The sequence below is a fragment of the Pteropus alecto genome, unplaced genomic scaffold (genome assembly GCF_000325575.1).
Source record: "Pteropus alecto unplaced genomic scaffold, ASM32557v1 scaffold191, whole genome shotgun sequence".
In the NCBI taxonomy this organism is placed as follows: domain Eukaryota; kingdom Metazoa; phylum Chordata; class Mammalia; order Chiroptera; family Pteropodidae; genus Pteropus; species Pteropus alecto.
This window is the reverse complement of record NW_006434181.1, coordinates 420,143-440,387: the sequence shown is the minus strand read 5'-3', so window position 1 is coordinate 440,387 and position 20,245 is coordinate 420,143. Positions and strand designations below refer to the sequence as shown.

The 20,245-nt window shown below is 39.5% G+C and overlaps 1 protein-coding gene across 2 annotated transcripts in view; it reads left to right on the top strand.

The window, feature by feature from the left end:
- RUVBL1 (RuvB like AAA ATPase 1) overlaps positions 1-20,245 on the top strand; it is a 38,998-nt gene that overhangs the window by 3,072 nt on the left and 15,681 nt on the right. For both annotated transcript variants that reach the window (XM_006909031.3, XM_025044789.1), the window contains exons 2-6: positions 600-686; positions 7,255-7,387; positions 15,011-15,162; positions 18,510-18,599; positions 19,351-19,500. In XM_006909031.3, coding sequence (XP_006909093.1) covers positions 600-686; positions 7,255-7,387; positions 15,011-15,162; positions 18,510-18,599; positions 19,351-19,500 — 612 coding nt within the window. The remainder of the gene's footprint in view (positions 1-599; positions 687-7,254; positions 7,388-15,010; positions 15,163-18,509; positions 18,600-19,350; positions 19,501-20,245) is intronic.

Here is a 20,245-nt window from a genome sequence, read left to right as displayed (position 1 = left end):
AGATCTTTTAAAAACAAATCGTCATAACATGACATGTAGCCTAGGACCTTTTCAGTGACTTCCAGTTACATGCAGAAGAAAATCCGAACTTTATTATGGACTCTTAAAATTCTGTTCTGACTTTTGGCCCCTGCCTGCTTCTTCAGTCTCATCTTCCCATTCTCCTTGATCACTGTACTTTGGTCATTGTAGCCTTTTTGTCCCTTGGACATGTCAGACTCACTCCTGTATTTTGAATTTGCTGTTTTCTTTGACTGCAGCAGACTCCTACACTGCCCAGAGCTTCACATATCAAATATAATGTCATCAGAGAGGGCTTCCCAGATCATTCTAGAATAACTTCTGCCCCAGCCACTAGCTCTGTCATTATCCTTTTTTTTCTTCATGGTAGTGATCTTGCACAATGTCTTTGTGATTGTCTCCTCCACTAGAACAGGAGCTCCATGACCACTGCCTTCAGCACCTAGAACTGCCTGCAGTGTATTGATTAGCAGTCTGTGTTAGTGAATGTGTATGTGAATTGTTTTGACCAGAGACTGGACTTTTTCCCCTTACGAAACATTTTAATACTGATTTATTATTTCCATTGTGGTGTCTAGGCATGTGGTGTGATAGTAGAATTAATCAAAAGCAAGAAAATGGCTGGAAGAGCTGTCTTGTTGGCAGGACCTCCTGGAACTGGCAAGGTACTCATTTTTTCTATTTCTTTTAATCTACCCAAGAGAATGATCTTAATGTCTAAGCCAAATTGAATTTGTGTCTTAACTAGTCTTTGTTTAGCTAAATTGGTTATATATATGTTTTTTAATGTGTAATAATACAATTGAATAACTAAAATCTGTGCTTCTAAAATTCAGATTATCCTGGCTGACCTCCAGAGAGAGGAGTCTCATTGTCTCTAGAATTTGTCTTAAATGTCTTTCAAGTTTCCTTTGCTTTGGAATTACATTTCTTTTTCAGAGTGACATCTTACTTAAGGGGGAGAAAAATCATTCAGCAAGCATTTTTCTGAATGGTAACTTTACCCAGCACTATTCTAGCTGTGTGAGAGCTGGGGAAAAAAAGAAAGAAGAAAGGAATCAGAAACATGGTTTTGAACTTCACGTGGCTTACAGGGCAGAGAGAGGAAACTGTGACAGTGCAAAATGCTTCCGTTGAATACTAAGCTGTGAGCTACTGATCTTAAATGCCACCAGAAGTTGAGCAGGAGGCACCACTGAGGGCTGGTTAAGCTGGAAGGGTTGAGTCTTGACATTTGCCCTGCAGAGTTGGGAGAGAATTTGGTTTTGCGGGGAAGAAAAGGGCCTTCCAGGTAGAGGAGGCATTATGGCTTATTGGGATCCATGAAGGACTGGCTAGGTACTCGAAATGCCCCATAGTCCCCAGTTTGAGCCCTGCTTATTCTTTAAAGGGCCACTTGGTACAGGAGAGTAGGAACTTGGAATTGTGTTTGTAAAGAAATAAGCTTGAAATTCCAGCTCTGTACTGACTTAACCGTGAGACCCAGTGCAGGTCAATTGTAAGATAATGCCTTTAATTGTCATTTGAAATCATAAATTGAATTGATGATATATCTTATATTGGTGTCTTACAACAGAAGAAGTGCTATGTTTGTAAAGAAGTTTTTTAAAACTTTAACTTGCCATATTAGTGTGGCACATTACCTCTCGATAGGCAATATTGGCTTGTCCAAATGTATTTATTTACTATTTATTTAACTGTTCTTACATCTGAGACCCTCATTTACCTTCCATTTTTCTTCTTCCTACAGTACGTTATTTAGAAGTTCCTTTTAGAAGTTCGTTGGTGGCAAAGTCAAGTTTGTATTTATTATATTGCCCTCGTTTTGAAAGATAGTTACGTTGGATAGATAGTTCAGTTGACAGCTATTTTCTCTCAGTACTATTTCTCTCAATGATATCTGCTACCTGGTGACTTCTCTTTTTGCTTTTGAGTCTAATTTTGAGAATTTTGGCTTTTCCTTTTGATTTTGATATTTCACTATGGTATGTCAAAGAGTGAATTTATTTTTATTTATCTGGCTTTTTATTAATTGTGCTTTCTGAATCTGAATATTATCTCTAATGAGTTCTGGGAAATTGTCAGCCTTTATCTCTTAAGATATTGCCTTTCTCATTCTCTTTATCCTCTCCTGGAAATTCAGTTATATGCTAAGTTTGATTGCAGAAGTTCTCAACCTGGGACAATTCCCTGCCCCTAGGACATTTGGCAACATCTAGAGACATTTTTGGTTGTCACAACTCGGGCGTGGAATGCTACATGCATCTCTTGGGTAGAAACATCATACAGTGTGCACAGAGTAGCTCCTCCAGCAAGGAGTTGTCCACCCCCAAATGTCAGTAGTGCCAAGACTGGGAAACCTGGGCTAAAACTTCTTGTTTTTCCTTCTTTGTCTTTCAACCTCTTTTTCCTATTTTCTATCTCTTTGACTTTGCTACATTCTGGGTGATTTCTTTAGACCTCTGTTCCAGTCTCATTGTCTTGTAAGCTATGACTAAGCTGCTGTTTAATCTAACTCATTGAATATTTTTTTTTTTTCATTTTGAAAACTTTGAAATCTACAAAAGAGTTGAATGAATAGTATGATGACCTTCTCTATCTTCTACACATAGATGACTAATTGTAAATATTTTGTGACATTTGCTTTTTCTCTGTTTCTGAACCATTTGAAACTAAGTATGAGAACATTTTCCTACAGTACCAGAATACTATTATCACACCGAAGAAATGTAATGGTGCTAATGCTATCAGCAGATGTCTAATTTATATTAAAATTTCTTTAAGTTATTCCAGTTTTTGGCTGTTTCATTTTGTTATATTTTTAAATTCAGAATGTAATCAAAGATTACACATTGCATTCATTGTTATATCTCTTTTTATCTAGAAGTTATCTTCCCCAGCATTTTTTTGTTTTCTTTTATAACATTGATATTTTTGAAGAGTCCAGGACTGTTGTTTTGTAGAAAGTCCTACAACTGTCCTACAGTGATTTTCTGATTGTTTCTGTATAAAATGTTAAATACTTTGGCACAACACCGCACAGGTGATGTTGTATTCTTTTATTGTTTCACAGCACGAGGCTGATGCCAGGTTCTACTCTGAAGGTTGCAGTTCCCTTTGTAATTAATGAGTAATCTGTGAAGTGGTATGTTGAGATGTTGCAAATATCTTTACGCCCATCGATTACTGGGCGTAGCATCCATCAATGGTCATTGCTTATCAGTTATCATATTGGTAGTTGCAAAATGGTGATTTTTTAAATTATTATTAAACTTATTGGGTGACATTGGTTAATAATAATATTATGTAAGCTTCAGGTATACAACTTTGTAATATGACTTCTGTATACTCTATTGTGTGGCCATCACCCAAAGTCTAGTCTCCTTCTGTCACCATATATTTGACTCCCTTTACCTTCTTTGTCTTCTCCCTACTCCCCTTCCCCTTTGGTAATGACCATTCTCTTGTCTGTATCTATTTGTTTTGTTTGTTGCATTTTGTTTTACATTGCACATATGAGTGAAGTCTTTTTCCATCTGATTTATTTTACTTAAGCATGTTGTCAAAAATGGCAATATTTCATCTTTTTTATGGCCGAGTAGTATTCTGTTGTATATATGTACCACATCTTCTTCATCCAGTCATCTGTTGAAGGACACTTAGGTTATTTCTATGTCTTAGTTATTATAAATAATGCTGCAGTGAACATAGAGGTACATATATTTTTATGAATAAATGTTTTCAATTTTTTGGATAGATAACCAGAAGAGAAATTGCTGGGTCATACGGTAGCTTTATTTTTAATTTTTGAGACACCTCCATATTATTTTCCATAGTGGCCACACCAATTTACATTCCTACCAGCAGTGTATGAGAGTTCCCTTTTCTCCACATCCTCTTCAAACCTTGGTATTTCTTATCGATAATAGAAAATGATAATTTTCTAAATGTCATTTCTTCTACATATATTAACTTGCTTTGGTTTTGTAAGGTTAAGCACCCTCCTACACACCCCCACATACATAAAGTTCTATATTTTTTTCTTTTTCTTCAAAATCTGGTTATTTTTGATAGCCTCTTATTCCTTCTTCATGAAACAATTTAACCAATGTCACCCAATTTCTTCTCCTTCTCTTCTTCCTCTTCCTCCTCCCTCTTTCTCTCCCTCTTCTTTCTCCCCGTCCTCTCCTCCTCCTTGTCCTCCTCTCCTTTTCCTCCTCCTCTACCTTTTCCCCTTTCTTTCTTCTTTCCTCTTCTTCATCTGCTTATGAAATCGTGTTTGACTGATCAAATCTGTGAGGCTTCTCTAATCTCCTAAAGTTAGGACTGAATGCTTCCTAAGAGGACTTGTGAGGGGTCCTGCTATGCTGCCAGTCCAGGGCACCTGGATTGGCAGCATAGCAGGACCCCTGAATTTTGTGGCTTGGGTCTTCTGGCCATCAGTTAGTGTAAAGACCAATCCTAAATCTGTTTGAGAGCATGCTAGGGAGACATTTTTTCCTCACCCAGAGCCAAGGAAAGACTGACAGATGTATGCCTTGTACCTCAATGAGGCTTTTTTTTTATGGCTCACCTTTTCTGCTTATGTGGGGCCATTGAACGGTCCTTTTTTTTTTTTTTTTTTTTCCAGGAATTCCTGCCTTAACACTACACCTTGCTGGGTTTCTGGTATCTTTCCAATACCCTCTGAACTTTCAAGGCAGTGGACGTTTCTTACTCTGAGTTTATTATTATTATCTATTTATTTTTAGGTATTTTATAATAGGAAGGATTTTTATTGGTTCTGGTCTGCTGTACTGCTGGAAGCACAAGTCCTTCATTCCTTTTGTAATATACCATTTTTCTTCCAGGAAATATGAGAAGTTCTCAGAGCTTACGAGTTTGTCTAATCTCCTTCGATGTATATGAAAGCATGTGATAACTCTTGCTTTATAGTATGCTGATCGGCCTCAAAGTTTAGGTAACTAAACTGACTGACAGGCAGGCATATGGTACTTATTTAGAGATGCAAATACATGGTCATATGGACTTTGTATTCTTTAGGACCCCACACTGTTAATAACAAGGTTGTGTGTTTGGGTTTTAAAAAAGGAGCTGTTGAGATGAGATTGAAAATAAAGTAGATTTCTTCAATCTTCTTTTGGCAACCACCTTGTGTGGAGAGATGTGGGCACAATGAAATAATGTCTTGGAGATCGGGGTTTGCATCTTGGCTCTTCTTCTTGATAACTGTTTGACCTTTGGTGGCTTGCTAACTTCTCAGTTTCAGTTTCTAAATTTATAAAATGCCAACTAGACCAAATTCATGGGCTAGTTGGGAGGATTCAGTGTGATCTCTCATGCAGGTGACCTACCACCATATATAGTAGGTGTAGGCATAGTAGCCATATTGTATACCTGCCTCTGAGAGCCTTTAAACAGAGGAAACTAGATACATCTGATGCATTTCTTAACTGAATACTTATCATATTTTAATGGAAGTATATAGATCATCTCTTCTGTATTCAATAGAGATGGAGGGATGCCACAGAATCAGGTACAGTCACTTTGAAGTTTGCATCCAAGGGTAGAGAATTGGGCCTTTAGAGATACCTGGATGAGAAAGAGGAGTGACTGGGAAGCTTGCAGAGTTTAGATAGAAGGTGAATGTGGCCAGCCTGTGGCTCCCATTGAGTGTTAGAGTGCCACTCCTCTCACTGTGCCATGTTGCGCTCCACAGATTTTCCCTTCGCTGTTAGAATACTAGAAAATAAGTTTTAGATGTCTAAAGATCACAAAGTCAGATGCTTATGCAGACTGGCAGTGGAGATGAGTGAAGCACCTAGATGCAAGCTCCAGGGAGCAGTGCAGCTGTGGTGGTTGAAGTGGCACCCCCTCACTAAAGGAGGCAGCTGCGTTGGGGGTCTGGAACAGAACCCACAATATCTCTGAGGTATGCCTGTAAATAGCTGGATTTTTATGTGACAGTTGCCAATGTTAAAAAAGCAAGCAACAAATTGAGTTTTAAAACACATGTGAGACTGTATCAGGCAAAACAGACCAGTCTGTGGGCAACCAGTTTGCTACCTGTGATCTAACCCAGGACTTTCATTTGGCAGATGAGGGAATCAAGCACTAGAGATTCTCCCTGTGCCCAGGGTCGCACTAAAAATTAGTAGTAGAACTAGGATTAAAACCCTGTTTCTGCCCCTTGGGCTAGTGCTTTTTGTGCTATACTATATGCTTATTCTCTGGAGGATTGTACTGCCTCAAAACTATCACCAAAGCGGTGTCGGAAAGACGATCTAAGTGGAGCCTCTACTAGGCCAATCTTAAAGCACTGTCACAGAGAGCCACTTTGTTGTTTTTAGTAATAAGCTTGTTTTCTTCCTTAGCCCATACACCTTGGGAACTGATCTTTTTCAGGCTCTTGCTTCAACTCTGAGGAAAGATGAAAACAGCATTAAAAGGTCATGGCATTTACCAGTTCTGTACTAGCTTTGAAGGACTAGCTTTTCGTACTTGATATTTGACCATACATCTGTTATGTCTTCTGCCAAGTGTGGTTTTCTTACCAAAAATCAACTTGTAGTTTTACTGGGATGTGTTCAAGTGTAATTTAAAACCAGCTCATAGCTTCAGAATCCTACTTCATTATTTGCAGGCCACTCAATATAAAGTGAACGTCACATAACTCATTTCTTGATTATTGATTTCTGATGGGTTATAGGAAGTAGTGGTATTCTGAGTGATTAGGTCAGGACCCAGTTTTGATATTGAGGGAACAGTTTTGGAGGACTATACTAATTATGATGGGAACGTGATCTCTCTATCCTTGCTGCCAGAGTTTAAGTACCCAGTCTGTCATTTCCTAGATTATGGTACCTAGGACGTGCTATTTAATCTCTGTGTCTCAGTTTCCTCATTTGGAAAGTGGGGAAAGTAGTAGTATATAATTCAGAGGGTATGTGGGAGGGAGGGTCATGTGAAACACTGAAGAGTTAGGCCTGCACTGGGTCTCAATGAATGGTAACTGCTGTAATTACAGGGATGATTAAAAATGCCATTTAGATTATAATCGACTATCCACAAGAGTCAACAAATGTTTATTATGTGAAACATCCCAAATGATGTTGAAACTAAAAGGACTAGATTTTTAGTTGTTCCTGGCTAATAATTTTTTTATAGCATATGTTTCTGAATGATCATACTTTCAAGAATATAAAACAAGTATGTTTCTATTTTTTTCTGTAGACAGCTCTAGCTCTGGCTATTGCTCAGGAGCTAGGTAGTAAGGTGCCTTTTTGCCCCATGGTGGGGAGTGAAGTTTATTCTACAGAGATAAAGAAGACAGAAGTGCTGATGGAGAACTTCCGCAGGGCCATCGGTGAGTGTCACATTTGTGGGAGGAGAAGTTCTCACTTGCACGGTGCACTGAAGTCTCATGATTGTGAAAATGCCTTGATGACTTATATCTGTTGCACTGCTCTTTTTCTCTTGGCACCGATAGTGTCGTCTTTGCAAACAAAACAAAAACACAGCTTTTCTAATTAAAATGCTTTAGCAATTAGCAGATGTGTGCCCCAGCTATGAGTCTGGGGTTCTTCACCTGACAAAATAGACGTGGCTATAAGTGATTTTTTAAAAACAAGTCGGATTTTCCTGGCAGCCTCATTATGCTTTTAGAAATGACTGTCCACTGTGAACAAATTTTGTACTTAACACAAAAGCATTATGTGTCATGCTGCCCCTGGTCCTGGATGTTGAGCCAGAAGAACTGTGGCCTGTCAGAGAGTGAAAATACTGTTTGATCACTGGCAGAGCTTTGAGGTCGGTGGTGCCAACCTTATAGGGCTCAGAACTGTCATATTGTGTGTTTGTTATGTGCCAGACCCCTGTATCGATTGTAGCCTTTTCCTCCCCCAAGAAGAAGCTCTCAGTCTTTATTTAACATCTTATAAAACAGTTTCAGAAAGTTCAATAACTTGCCTACACTGATCCAGCTACTAAGTAGCAGAGCTCTAGTTTGAACCTAATCTGACTTTAGAGCTTATGCTCTGCAGATCTTCTGTGAGGAGAAAATGGCTTCTCCCAAATGTTTCCCTCTTGCCAGTCAGGACTTGTGGGTCAGGCTCCTAACCCCATTTCTACTTGCCTAGCTCTGTGAAAATCTCAGGTTCCCTCACATCTTCTTGTAGAAAGAGCTTATTCCTTTAAAGCTTTCTAGAAATATTTAATGTGTTTCTGCTCATGTGGGAGTCTATCTCTAGGATATATAGTTGCTGAATCATAGGTTATGAACACTTGTCAAAGAGTACCATTTTCCAGTTCCTTTGGTTGTCAAAACTAAGTAAACTTCCTAAGAAGGAAGTTTACTAAAAAACTTCAAGGAAATTATGAAAGTTTAAGAAAGAATAGATTTGTCTAGCCAAGAGTCCTTACCTCAATGCAGTTAAAGTCTAATTTAGGGGTGAGATCCTGTAGGGCCTTTAGGCTATGGTTAGGGCTTTGGCTTTTTTGCTGAGTAAAAGGAGGAGTAATTGGAGAATGGTTTTGGTTTTATAAGAATTTCTCTGGCTGGGGTATGGAGAGTGGACAGTAAGGAGAATCAGGGTACAGATAGGGAGATCCAATGAGGAGTCTCAGCAAGAGATGGTGGTGGCTTCAACCAGGGTGGTGATGGTAGACATGATAAGTGGTTGGATTCTGGATATAGTTAGAAGATAGAGCTGACGGGATTTGGGGCTGAAAGAGCAGAGGCAAGGATGCCAGCCTTCTCTCCCAAGTTTTGTCATTTTGGGAGGTGGAAAGGTATGAGAAAGAACAGATTAGGTGTTCGTTAAATGTCTCCTGTGGATATAGTGGGCAGTGTTTACCTTTGTTGCCCCAGTTGTTGGCACATAGTGGGTGTTCAGTGAAGTTTTTCTGAATGAGAGAAGGGGGTGGACTTTAAAGCAGAGAGAAAACAGAAGCTTTAGCTAAAGTAAGATAGCTCTTGGTCTATGTCTGGCAATAGATATATTTTGTTTGGTTTACGCAGTATTTTTAAAAATAAGATGTGAATTATGTAGTTGCCAGTATGTAGAGATTGGGAGATGTCATATAAAATCCTCTTTTTTTTTTTTTTTTTTTTTTTTTTTTTTTTGGCTTTTTGAAAGAAGCTTTCATTCTTACCCGCAGCGGTCAGTCGAAGCTAAATGGGTGCCCTCCTTTTCAGAGTAGGCTTGTGCTCCAGCTTGCCCCAGTCTCTATAAGACTTGCTCTGCTTCTTGATGTTCCCAGCCGGGTCCTCGTAAGCTCTGGAGTTTGGGACTTTTGTTCTAAACCAGAGACTCTGTGAAATGTGTCTGTCAGCTGTTTTGTGTAACTTTGAATATGGACTTTTTTAAACTGCAAAATATTTCTTACTGGAAATTGGATTTTTTGGTGCCTATTTTAAACTGAAATATAACACGTGTAGAAAAGCCTATAAAACATACCTATACTTTAACAATTAATTATGAAGGAAACACTTATGTAGTTACCACTCAGCTCAAGGTACAGAGCATGGCCAGCATCACAGATGTCACTCACATTCTCTGTGGTCACAGCCCCTCACCCCTCCCACGTGTACCCATAGAGTGCGAGAGTTGCGTGTCAGTGGCTTCTGTGATCATTATAACCCTGTACACTCTTGTGTGCATCCCTAGGTGGTGTGACTGAATTTTGCCCTTTTAAACTTTATCTAAATGGAATCTATACTAGTTGTGTCTTGCTTCTTTAGCAATATTTATTTTGTAAGGTTCAGCCCATGTTATCACATGAAGTGCCATCCTTGGACTTTATATCATTATCTGGTAAAACAGTGGAAATGGCTCACAGGACCCTCTTTGGGGTTTCAGATCTTTTTTGCCATTGGAGTATTTCCATATCAGAACAGAGGTGGCTTGATGGTGAGGTCACTCAAACCATACAAATATATAATGAACATGTGCCATAAATTTTATTTAACTCATTAATTAATGAGATAAACAGTAAGATGTTACAACTGTTTCAGATATCTGAGTACTTTTTTAAATGCATTTTTATTTATTTTAAATTTTTTTTTCTGACATTGATAAAATCTGGCAGAGCTGACCTTTACACGAGTGCATGTGTTTAGATTGCTTAAAAGTAAATTTAATGCTTTCAAATTTGGAAAAATAGAGATAAATTTCCAAGGCATCAGTTTTGTGATTTGCCATTTTGGGATTTGGGCAAGGGGATAGTGCAATTCTTTAGATGGCAGCCAGATGAAGAGAAATTTCTTGATCCTGCCATAGCATAAAAAGGCAGGCCATTGACTTTCTTCAAAAAAGAACCCTGTCCATCTTCCTCTGCCTTTAAATTCCTGCAAATTTGGCAGAGGGGCTGAGGAGAAAATGGTAAGCTTACCAGAAATAAAAAGCAAGAAGTCTGTGCTATTTCCTTGATGTGATGAAGGTCCCTGTCAGGGATTTAGAAACCCGAGCCAGCAGATGAAACCTGTGTCATTTGCATTGTCATTGCCAGAGATAGTGCCAGCTCAGTCCCTTTCCTGGCTAACAGCCTATTTCATTGTCCATCAACCACATCCCCTGCCTGCATGTCAGCACAGAACAGCTTCTAAACAAATATGGGGACTAGTGAGAGATGGGAATGCTTTCTTCCCCCACTTGATGAATTTCTTGTCATAGTCGTGTAACAGTAAATATAAGGAAGCATTCCAGTTGAAGGAATTTATCTGTGGGATATAAAAGTTTTGATTGAAAAAAAACGAAAGTTTATTTTAAAAGTTCAGAATTTCCAAGTTTGTCACGATCTTCCGATACATTTGTGTTATTTAGAAAATTTTTGTTTTGATGTTCAGGAACTAAGAATTTGGTAAGGCGAAAATGAAATGGCAACCTCTATTTGGGGGCTATTCCAAAACTTCCATTTGTAGGCTATCAGATTGAATGAAGGCAGAGTAAAACTTTTCCTTACCTTTCATATCTGAGAGAGTCTTTGTCCTGATTGGGTTTCTGGGGAAAGAAGTCAGCCAACCTAAATAAGTTAATGATCACATTTAAAAGTGAGAAGTAATTGACACCATTGGCAGCTTTTTTTTTTCCCCCCACTGGGGGAAAAAATACCCATTAGGGTATTTCCATATCAAAACAGAGGTGGCTTGATGGTGAGGACACCCAAACCATATCAGGGCTTCCTGCCATCAGAAGTAGTTTATGTTTCCACATTGTGAATGGAACAGAGTTCTTCATTATTCTTTAGGTGAGTGAGTCTCAGATGTGGCTGTACATTGGGATTACCTAGGGAACTTCAAACTAATAATGATGGCAGGGTCCAAACCCCTGAGATTTGAAAGTTTGTAGTGTGGCTAGGGGATTGTAGAAGTTGGTCAGGTGATTCTAAAAGGTGAGAACCATGACTGTAGACTCTAGCTGAGACTTAGAGCAGTGTTTCCTAAAAAGCCATCCGTGTTCTTCCTTTACCAGGTCCCACTAGTATGATTTACTTAAGTATTTCTTTTTAGGATGCATACTTACAGAAAAGTGCATGGATCATAAATATATAGCTCAGTGGATTATCATAAATTGAAAACCCATGAAACAAGCACCCAGTCAATTAAAAGAATATTGTCAGTACTCCAAAGTACCCTTCGTGTTTACCCCCAGTTTCCTTCCTTCTTTCCCCAAATTAATGACTCCCCGATTCTAACATTATAGTGTATTTGTGCCTGTTTTTGAACCTCAAATAAATGCAATTTCGCAATATATATTCTTCCGTGTTTGACTTCTTTCCTACAAAGTTATGTTTTGAGAGTTATCCATATTGTTGCATGTGGCCATAATTCTTTTTCATTGTTCTGTGATATTGTTGTATAAGTAAACCACAATTCAGTTGTCTCTTCCACTGTTGACAGACAGTGGAGTTTTCTCGGTGTTTGGCAATTAAGAACAATGCTGCTATGACCATTACTGGGTTGTGTCCCTTGGTGCACACATGCACCCATGCCTAGTGGGTATGTACCTAGGAGTTGAATTGCAGGATCATAAGGCATTCATGTGTTCAACTTTTAAGAGTATTTATACCAGTTTACACTCCCACCAGCAGTGTAACCTTCCTGTTTTTCTGCATCCTCACCAACTCTTGGTATTATCAGTCTTTTTAATTTTAGCAGTTCTACTGGTTATAGAGTAGTATTTCATTGTTTTTTTCTTTTTCCTTTAAAAAAAATTTTTATTTTGGAAATTTTCAAATATTCAAAAGTAGTCAGTTGGTATGATGACCCTACCTATGGTCCTATCACCAGGCTTTGACTCATAGCTAATCTTAATTGATTTATAGCCCCATTAGTCCCTCCCAGATTATTTAGAAGTTAATTATAGACCTGCTTTTTTTATCCCTAAATATTTCAGTATGTACCTCTGAAAAATAAGGACTTAAAAAAAACCCACAATACCATTAGCATACCTAGAAAAAAATGAACAGTAAATTCCTTAATATCATCCAATATCTAGTTTATGTTCAAATATCCAGTTGTCTCATACGTACCGTAATGTGTTTTTTATAGTATTATATACATTTGGATCAGGATACATATAAGGTTGCCGTAATGTGTTTTTTATAGTATTATATACATTTGGGTCAGGATACAAATAAGGTTCTCTGTAACAGATTGGTTGATATGTGTCATATCTTTTTTATTTATTGATTTCCCTTATATTTGTTTTTTGCTTTGAGCAAAATATAAATTGGGTGGAGACTAGGATCACACCCATAGATACTAGGGCAGGCAGAAAGGGAAGGATCAGGTTAGTGGCACATGTTACCTGGAAAGGGAAAAGGATAGAGCAGGTATTGTAGAAATAGCTGTTGATGAGCTGGGATCCTGTGGTACGGTGGGAAGAAACTGGTCCCAGGGCCTGAAGACTTGGACTTCAGTCCTGAGTCTACCATGAAGGAGGAAAGGACTCTTTGCTTCACTTCATGGAGCTGACTTCCCCTCTGTAAAATGGAGATAAAGAGTACTTTCCCTGGCTGTTTCATAGGGCTAGGTCGAAATGAGATGTGATGGCACCTCCTATTGTCCTCACTATTCCAGTGTAGACAGTGACATGCAAGGCACAGACTATGTGGGAGAGCTGCTTATATAGGTAAAGAGGCCCTGCAGTCATAGTTTTATAGTTTATGCCTGTTGGTGTGTGTTGTCAGCTTCCCCTTCAATTTAGGAACTCCTCTATAATACACATCTTAACTAGTAGGAATCAAGGATGTTTCCTTCCACACCTTTGAATTGATGGCAGGCACAGTGACTTAGAATGGCTTTTTTGTTGATGTTTTTAGAATCCTCTGAAAATGGATTTAATAGCTGTTAACTTACCTGTGATGTAGCTGTGGATTCAGAGAAAGTCATTTGTATCCCTTGACCCAGACTTTGGGAATTGGAAAGAGAGGTTTGTGTGCACGAGTGTGTGTGTGTGTGTGTGTGTGTGTGTGTGTGTGTGTGTGTGTCACTGTGTCTGTAATGTGTACTTTCAGAGAAGCTGTGTTCAGTGATGTGTATTTGTTTTCCAATTTTAAGAAAACCTTTACTAATATTCACTAATGATTATAATTGTTAGAAAAATCCAAATTTTTTCTCATTTTAATGTAAATATTATTTAGGCATAATATATGTACTTACAGAAAAGAGCATAAATCATTTATATTTGTAGTCAGAACACTTATGTAATCAGCACCAAGATAGAGAAACAGACCTTGTTAGAACTCTAGAAGCTCCTTATGCCTCCTCTAGTCACCCCTCCCTGTCCCCCTGAACCAGTGGGCAGAAATATTGACTTTGGAGGAAAAAAACGTTTGATCTAGACTAGACCTGGGTTTTGGTGCTGAGGTTGGAGGTGACTTTGGCTATTGCATCACATGGCAACCTCCTTAGAGATCTTAAGCTTTACACAAAATATGTTGAAGTATCTGTTGGCAGAATTCTTGGGTATTGGATGGTCTGCCTGATGATACTCCCTCAACCTTAAGTGATTTCCTTCATCCATTTCTGTAAACAGTGTTCTAGGCCCTTAGCCCAGGTGTTGATAGTCTATGAGACGGGTAGTCAGGACTACAAGCCCCTATGATTCCATGTGCAGGTGTCAAGTGAGAGGTGCAGGTAGCTGTGGAGTGATTTGGAGGGTGTGTCAGGTAAGCTTTCTAGAGGAGTTGAGTCTTGAACTGTGAGTCTGCAAGGAAGAGTTGGCGAGGCCAAAAAGGAAGGAAAGGTGCTTCAGGCAGCAAAAGCATTGTATAAAAAGGCACTGAGATCATGTTCTAAATATGTTTAGAACGAAGAGAGACATTTACCTTTATTTACAATATTCTAATCTAAAATCTATAAATGCTTTACTGTGGGAGGATTGCTTTGAAAATTAATTGTTGTTGACTTGGAAAATTTATAGAACAACCTGAAAATAGTGAATGACACTGGATATTTCTTCTTGGGGTGTGTGGTAGGGGTTGGCCAGAGGCCCAGAATACCTGGCAAGGTCAGGTGTCACCTACTGTTGGCATGGACCTCCGATTAATATAGTTACCTTGCTCAGGTGTGATAGTGTTGGAAGGAGTGTAAGTGAGTCACATGTAGTTGCTGCTCTCGTGGAGTAGGATGATTTGGGTTCAGAGGCTGGATGAGAGGCTAAAGCTAAGTTTCACCACCTTGGAGATATAGCAGATATCTGAAACAATTTTGAGAATTGTAGCTTGTCTGTCTAGTTCTAGATTTGAACCCAGGAATTCCCTTTGAAAAGCTGAAATAAGATTGTTTTTCTGCATTATGAACAGCTCCTCCAGTTTACGTTTGTGTTTGTAGTGCTTTTCTACCCAGGATGATGCCCTCGAATGTACATTAGTAAGGTTGACTTGTCAGTTCTTGTGACATATAAGTTTTGTAGCTAAAAAGGCTGTTAAGGAGTAAGAAGGATAATTCTCTTTCTCACTAGAGCTCGTCTGTCATTTCTTCCAGGGCTGCGGATAAAGGAAACCAAGGAGGTTTATGAAGGCGAAGTCACAGAGCTAACTCCGTGTGAGACAGAGAATCCCATGGGGGGGTATGGCAAAACCATTAGCCATGTAATTATAGGACTCAAAACAGCCAAAGGAACCAAACAATTGAAAGTGAGTACATGTCTCTGGACTCTTTTCTCTTGCCTCAGGATCTCTCAGCACTATGTGGCCTTGTGCAGGTGGTGTAACTGCACTTTGTCCCAGTTTTTTTTGTCTGTGCACTGTGGTCAATGATCATCACAAGGCCGTTTGAGGATGTTATATGCATAAAGCAGTACCAGGTTCAGGGCCACTACGCAGGAGGATCGAAAAGACAGCTTTTCTTATTTATTTTTAGGAAATTGTGTATGTTAAAGGTGAGCTGTGTGGTTAGTAAAGACTACTTTCTGCCATCCTGTATCCCATGTCATGACCATTTGTCAGAGGCCCTGGGCCTCTCTCTGAACCTGGGCATTAACTTTATAGTTATAATGCTTATTCTCACAGGAAGCAACAGCATTGAGTAACATGGGAAGAGTTGTAGAGCAGATGATGGAAGGACTTCCAAGGGACCAAACAGAATCCTGACTACAGCTTCTTATATGTGTCAGGGCCTCTGCTCAGGCCTGGGATCTGTGGAGAAGCCATAGTGCTGGCACTGTGGAAGGCCCTAGATGACCCTCCTCAGACCCCTGTCCTATAAACCTTGAGAATGCTTGCAGCAGGGGATGCCTGGGAGGAAGAACATGGATTTTGGAGTCAAAGACCGAAATGGAATCCTGGTTCTGCTGTGGCCTTTGGCAACCTTTGGCAAATGACTGTCTCTGAGCAATAGTTTCTTTATCTGTTAAATGGGAATAAAAATTGCCTATCTCACAGAGTTCTTTTAAGGATAAAAGCTGTAGCTTTGAATGTGGCACCTAGTTTCCTAAGAAGTGGAGGCTGTTAATGTTATTATGAGAGCCTTCAGTTAGAGAAATGGGGCAATGTGGATTGTAGACTTTGCCTTATTATTAATAATAAATAACACTATCATTATACCTCATAATATTATTGTATGTGCCAGGCACTGGGCTAAGTGTTTCAACAAATATTTTATTTATGTTGTTTATAACTTTGTATTTGTGTGTGCGTGTGTATGTGTGTGTGTAATTTCCCAAAGATAAAACAACTGAGCTTATAAAGAGTTCAGCAATTATCCTAGGATCATATAGCTAATTAAGAGGTAGAGCACGCTCCAACTTGTTGTGTGATCTTTGGAAGTCAGTGGAGCTCTCTGGGCCTCCATTTTCCCATGTGTAAACTGTGGTAGATTGATCACAGTTTACAATATAATTTCTCCATCTTTGCTTCCCTTTGTGATTTTATGGTTCTTGGATTCTGTAACATGGTTTCTTGGTCACCGCTTTATGGAGATCGTTAAAATGTCTCTTTTTCAAAGGGCCATTTTTCTTTTTCCTGACAGGGTTTCCATCATAGGAGCATGCCTCTGCAAATATTTCTTAAACCTGCCCCTCATCTCTCCCATTCTATATTAATTAGATTTCTTAGTAGGTTCTGCCATCTTTCCAGTAATTATATCTTCAGTCAATTCATTTGGGAAATTAACTGATATAAAAATGCTTAAAGCAAAAAAATAAAAATAAAATAAGGCATGCAATTTGGATTTCAGTTATTTATAAGGTTGCTTTAAATGGTTTCTTTAAGGGGTGGCTCCACAGTGTAATGGTTAGCACATCTCTTTTACATGCAGAAGGTCCTGGGTTCGTGCCCAGGACCATACCCCAGGTGCGTCAGGCCTGGGTGCGCCTGGCCCAGGGCACCTCAGGCCTCCCGAGTGCATCAGGCCCCAGGTGTGCACCACAAGCATGTCGGGGGAGACACCCCGCCTTCAGAGATCCAGTTCTTAAAAAAAAAAAGGGAGACATCCATAGGTCAGGGGTGGAAGTGAGAGGGAGGAATTAAAGGGGGCGGAGGGGAAAGAATAATAAGTGGTTTCTTTAAGAAAATAACAGAAGGAGAGGTGAATTTTTTTTTCCAAAATGAGTATTTCTAGCTACTTCGAGCATATGTACAAGATGTTTGGGTAGATAGAGCTCAAATACTAGGTGAGTATTTAAGTGTGAAAGAGAATGCCATATTTGCCACCAGTATTGAGTGCCTCCCTCATCCCAGGCCCTGTGCCAGAGGCTTACTTACCATCACTGTCCCTCCTGCTCATGGCAGTGCTTCAGTAGGCTGTCAGGTGCCACCTAGCCAGTGAGGCAGAGCCCAGGCTTTGTTTCTGTGGTACCATTTGCAACAGCTTTATTGAGTTATAATTTTAAAGAAAACTCACTCAGTTTAAGTGTGCAACTTAAAGAATTTAAATCTAATTACAGAGTTATATGACCATCACTGCCATCCAGTTTTAGAACATTTTTATCACCCTAAAAGAAACCTCCTGCCCCTTTACAAGTAGCTTCCCATTCCCACCCATAGCTCCTGGCAATCACTAATCTACTCTCTGTTTCTGAATGCCTTTTCTGAATATTTCATACAAATGGGATCATACAATATGTGTTCTCTTGTGTCTGGTTTCTTTCACTGAGTCCTGGGTTTTTACTCTTTAATTTTTTTTTTTTTTTTTTTTGAGACAAAGCCCAAGTTGTTTTTTTTTTTCACATTATAAAATGTGAAGTTTAACTGAAAGGAATTTATATCTAAATATAATTCCTTAAAAAAATGCTGTCCTAGAATATTGATCACCACAGGTAGCCTGAATTTGGATGATCTGGAGAAAAGCAACAGTTCCCAAAATATGCTACTTTTCTGGAGATATGAACAGGGGGACCCAAGGGAGCAAACAGTGGGATTTAGATCAAAAGGCTTAGGAAAGATCCTAGTTTTTGTTTTCTTTGAAATTTACACATCAGTGATCACACCTGGATGCTGTTATTTTGATGAAGAAACAGGCATAGAGGGCCTTGTCCAAAGTTATAGGCCCACAAAATGCCAGCCACAAAGAAAAAGCAGGCTGTGGCTTCAGTAATAGAAAATTCCACACATATAGAAAATTCTGAGGTGAGAAATGTGAAGGGTTGAAGGAGGGGCAGCAATCTCTAAAGGGGTGTTGGGGCCTATGGTCCCATGGACAGTGTAGGCTGCCTAAAAGCAATCAGAACCATTTTTGCCAGTTTGTAACCTTAGGAGTGGAGGGAAGAAGACTGGGCCTTCCCTGGTGTTCCTCACTGCCTGGCACGTAGGTATGCTCACTCTTCTGCTTTCTGTCTAGGATGCTCAACCCCCCAAAGCCAGTCTCACACATCCTAACACACACACACACACACACACTCACACAAACACACACATATTCTCTCTAGCAGTTATTAGCTTCCTCAAATCTCTTATGGAAAGATATCTTACAGTATGTCAGAAATAAATATAATATGTATTATAGTTCTCTGATTCACTTTTTTTTTTTTTTTTTTAATTTTAAGCTGGACCCCAGCATTTTTGAAAGTTTGCAAAAAGAACGAGTGGAGGCTGGAGATGTGATTTACATTGAAGCCAACAGTGGAGCCGTGAAGGTAATGCTGCAATTTGTTTGCCATGAGGAGACCCAGTTCCCAGGTGACCAGGAATTTACTTTCTTCAGGGGAACAGGGTGTCTGGTATGATGCTGACAGAAGGTCAGTAGCTACCCTTTTCTGTTTAATAAAGTTTGCTTTTCTTTTATCTTTATTCTAAAACAATTTGTTAAAAAAATACTAAAGGTTGTGTAGAGGGAGACTGCAGGGTAAGAAAGCAAACAACTATAGTCATTTTTAAATTGAAATGTGCAGTGTATTTAATCTTCCTTTTATCTCTTAGATATTTTCTTTCCAAGATATATGCATGTGGAAAGGAATGCTGCATTAGTTGGCATTCTTTCTCTATCTGATTTTCAGTGTCTTGTACAGTGTTCCTCACTGTTTAATAGATGAGCATAATACTTCATATCATACGATAAATCACCCACCTACAAAAGTATCTGAACAGTTCCCTCTGTCTTCAGTTAATCTTTTGGAATTGCCCTTTATCGAGAATTGCATACAGTTAAAAGAGAGGAGGAAAAGGTTCTTGGAGAACGTATCAGGTGTTTTTCAACTGGGTTTTTGGAGTCCAAATGATGAGCAGATTTCCTTCTTTTGGCAGCAAGAGAGGGACATATTGGAGTTTGTCAAGTAGGCTGTTGGGCCCACACTTGGGAATGGAGACTTTTATCTCACTTAGCAATGTGCCATTTGGGGACTTGGCAGTGAAAACTTACCAGGCACTCAGGTTTCTCTCCTTTTGCAGAGGCAGGGCAGATGTGATACTTATGCCACAGAATTTGACCTTGAAGCTGAAGAGTATGTCCCCTTGCCAAAGGGAGATGTGCACAAGAAGAAAGAAATCATCCAGGATGTGACCTTGCATGACCTGGATGTGGCCAATGCCCGGCCCCAGGTACTGCTTTGACGCCAGCACTACCTGGCACACAAACCCTTTGCATGTGCATGGAAGCTCTGAGAGTAAATTGTCAGAATCTTGCTGCCTGTTTCTTAGAGCAGCTAGTCCTTTTCTATCTGTAATGTTCAGCAATTAACAGCAACATGAGCTAGGAGGGACTTCTTTGTTCCCATTCAAATGCTCTAGTCACAGATGATTTCATGTGTATTGTTCTTTATCCCAGCTAAGCCTCTGGTCCTGAGCTAGGCAGCTGCTTCTGTGGCTTCTCTCCAGCAGTGGGCTTACACCTGGGATTCTCCGGGTGTTAATGGCAGGAGGGCAGGAGTATTCTTTGAGCCCTTTACCAGATTTAAGAGAGCCTGACAAAGCTGTGTCTTTCCCCCTGCTTAGCAATATCCCCAGTTTTGTAGCTTTGAGCGGGAACTGTATCTGCTCCTCATGCTGAGTAGAAGATAGATACTTGCACCTTGACTAATAAAATGTAGGAAAGCACAGTATGATTTTGTGACATCTTTGAGAAATATGTGATTTTAAAAACCCAACTCTTCCATGCCGTTAGTATTTCAGATTGTTTTCATCTTAAGAGAGGCCACCTCTTCATTAGCAGGAAATGGGCTTTCTAACTAGAAATTGGATCCTTGGGTGTTTTATGCCATGGAGCCTTGCCTAAGAGATTGCTAAAGAATCATCTTGGACCAAAAGGTCCCTTCTGCTTGTGGACTGGCTTTTCCCACAACCTCCT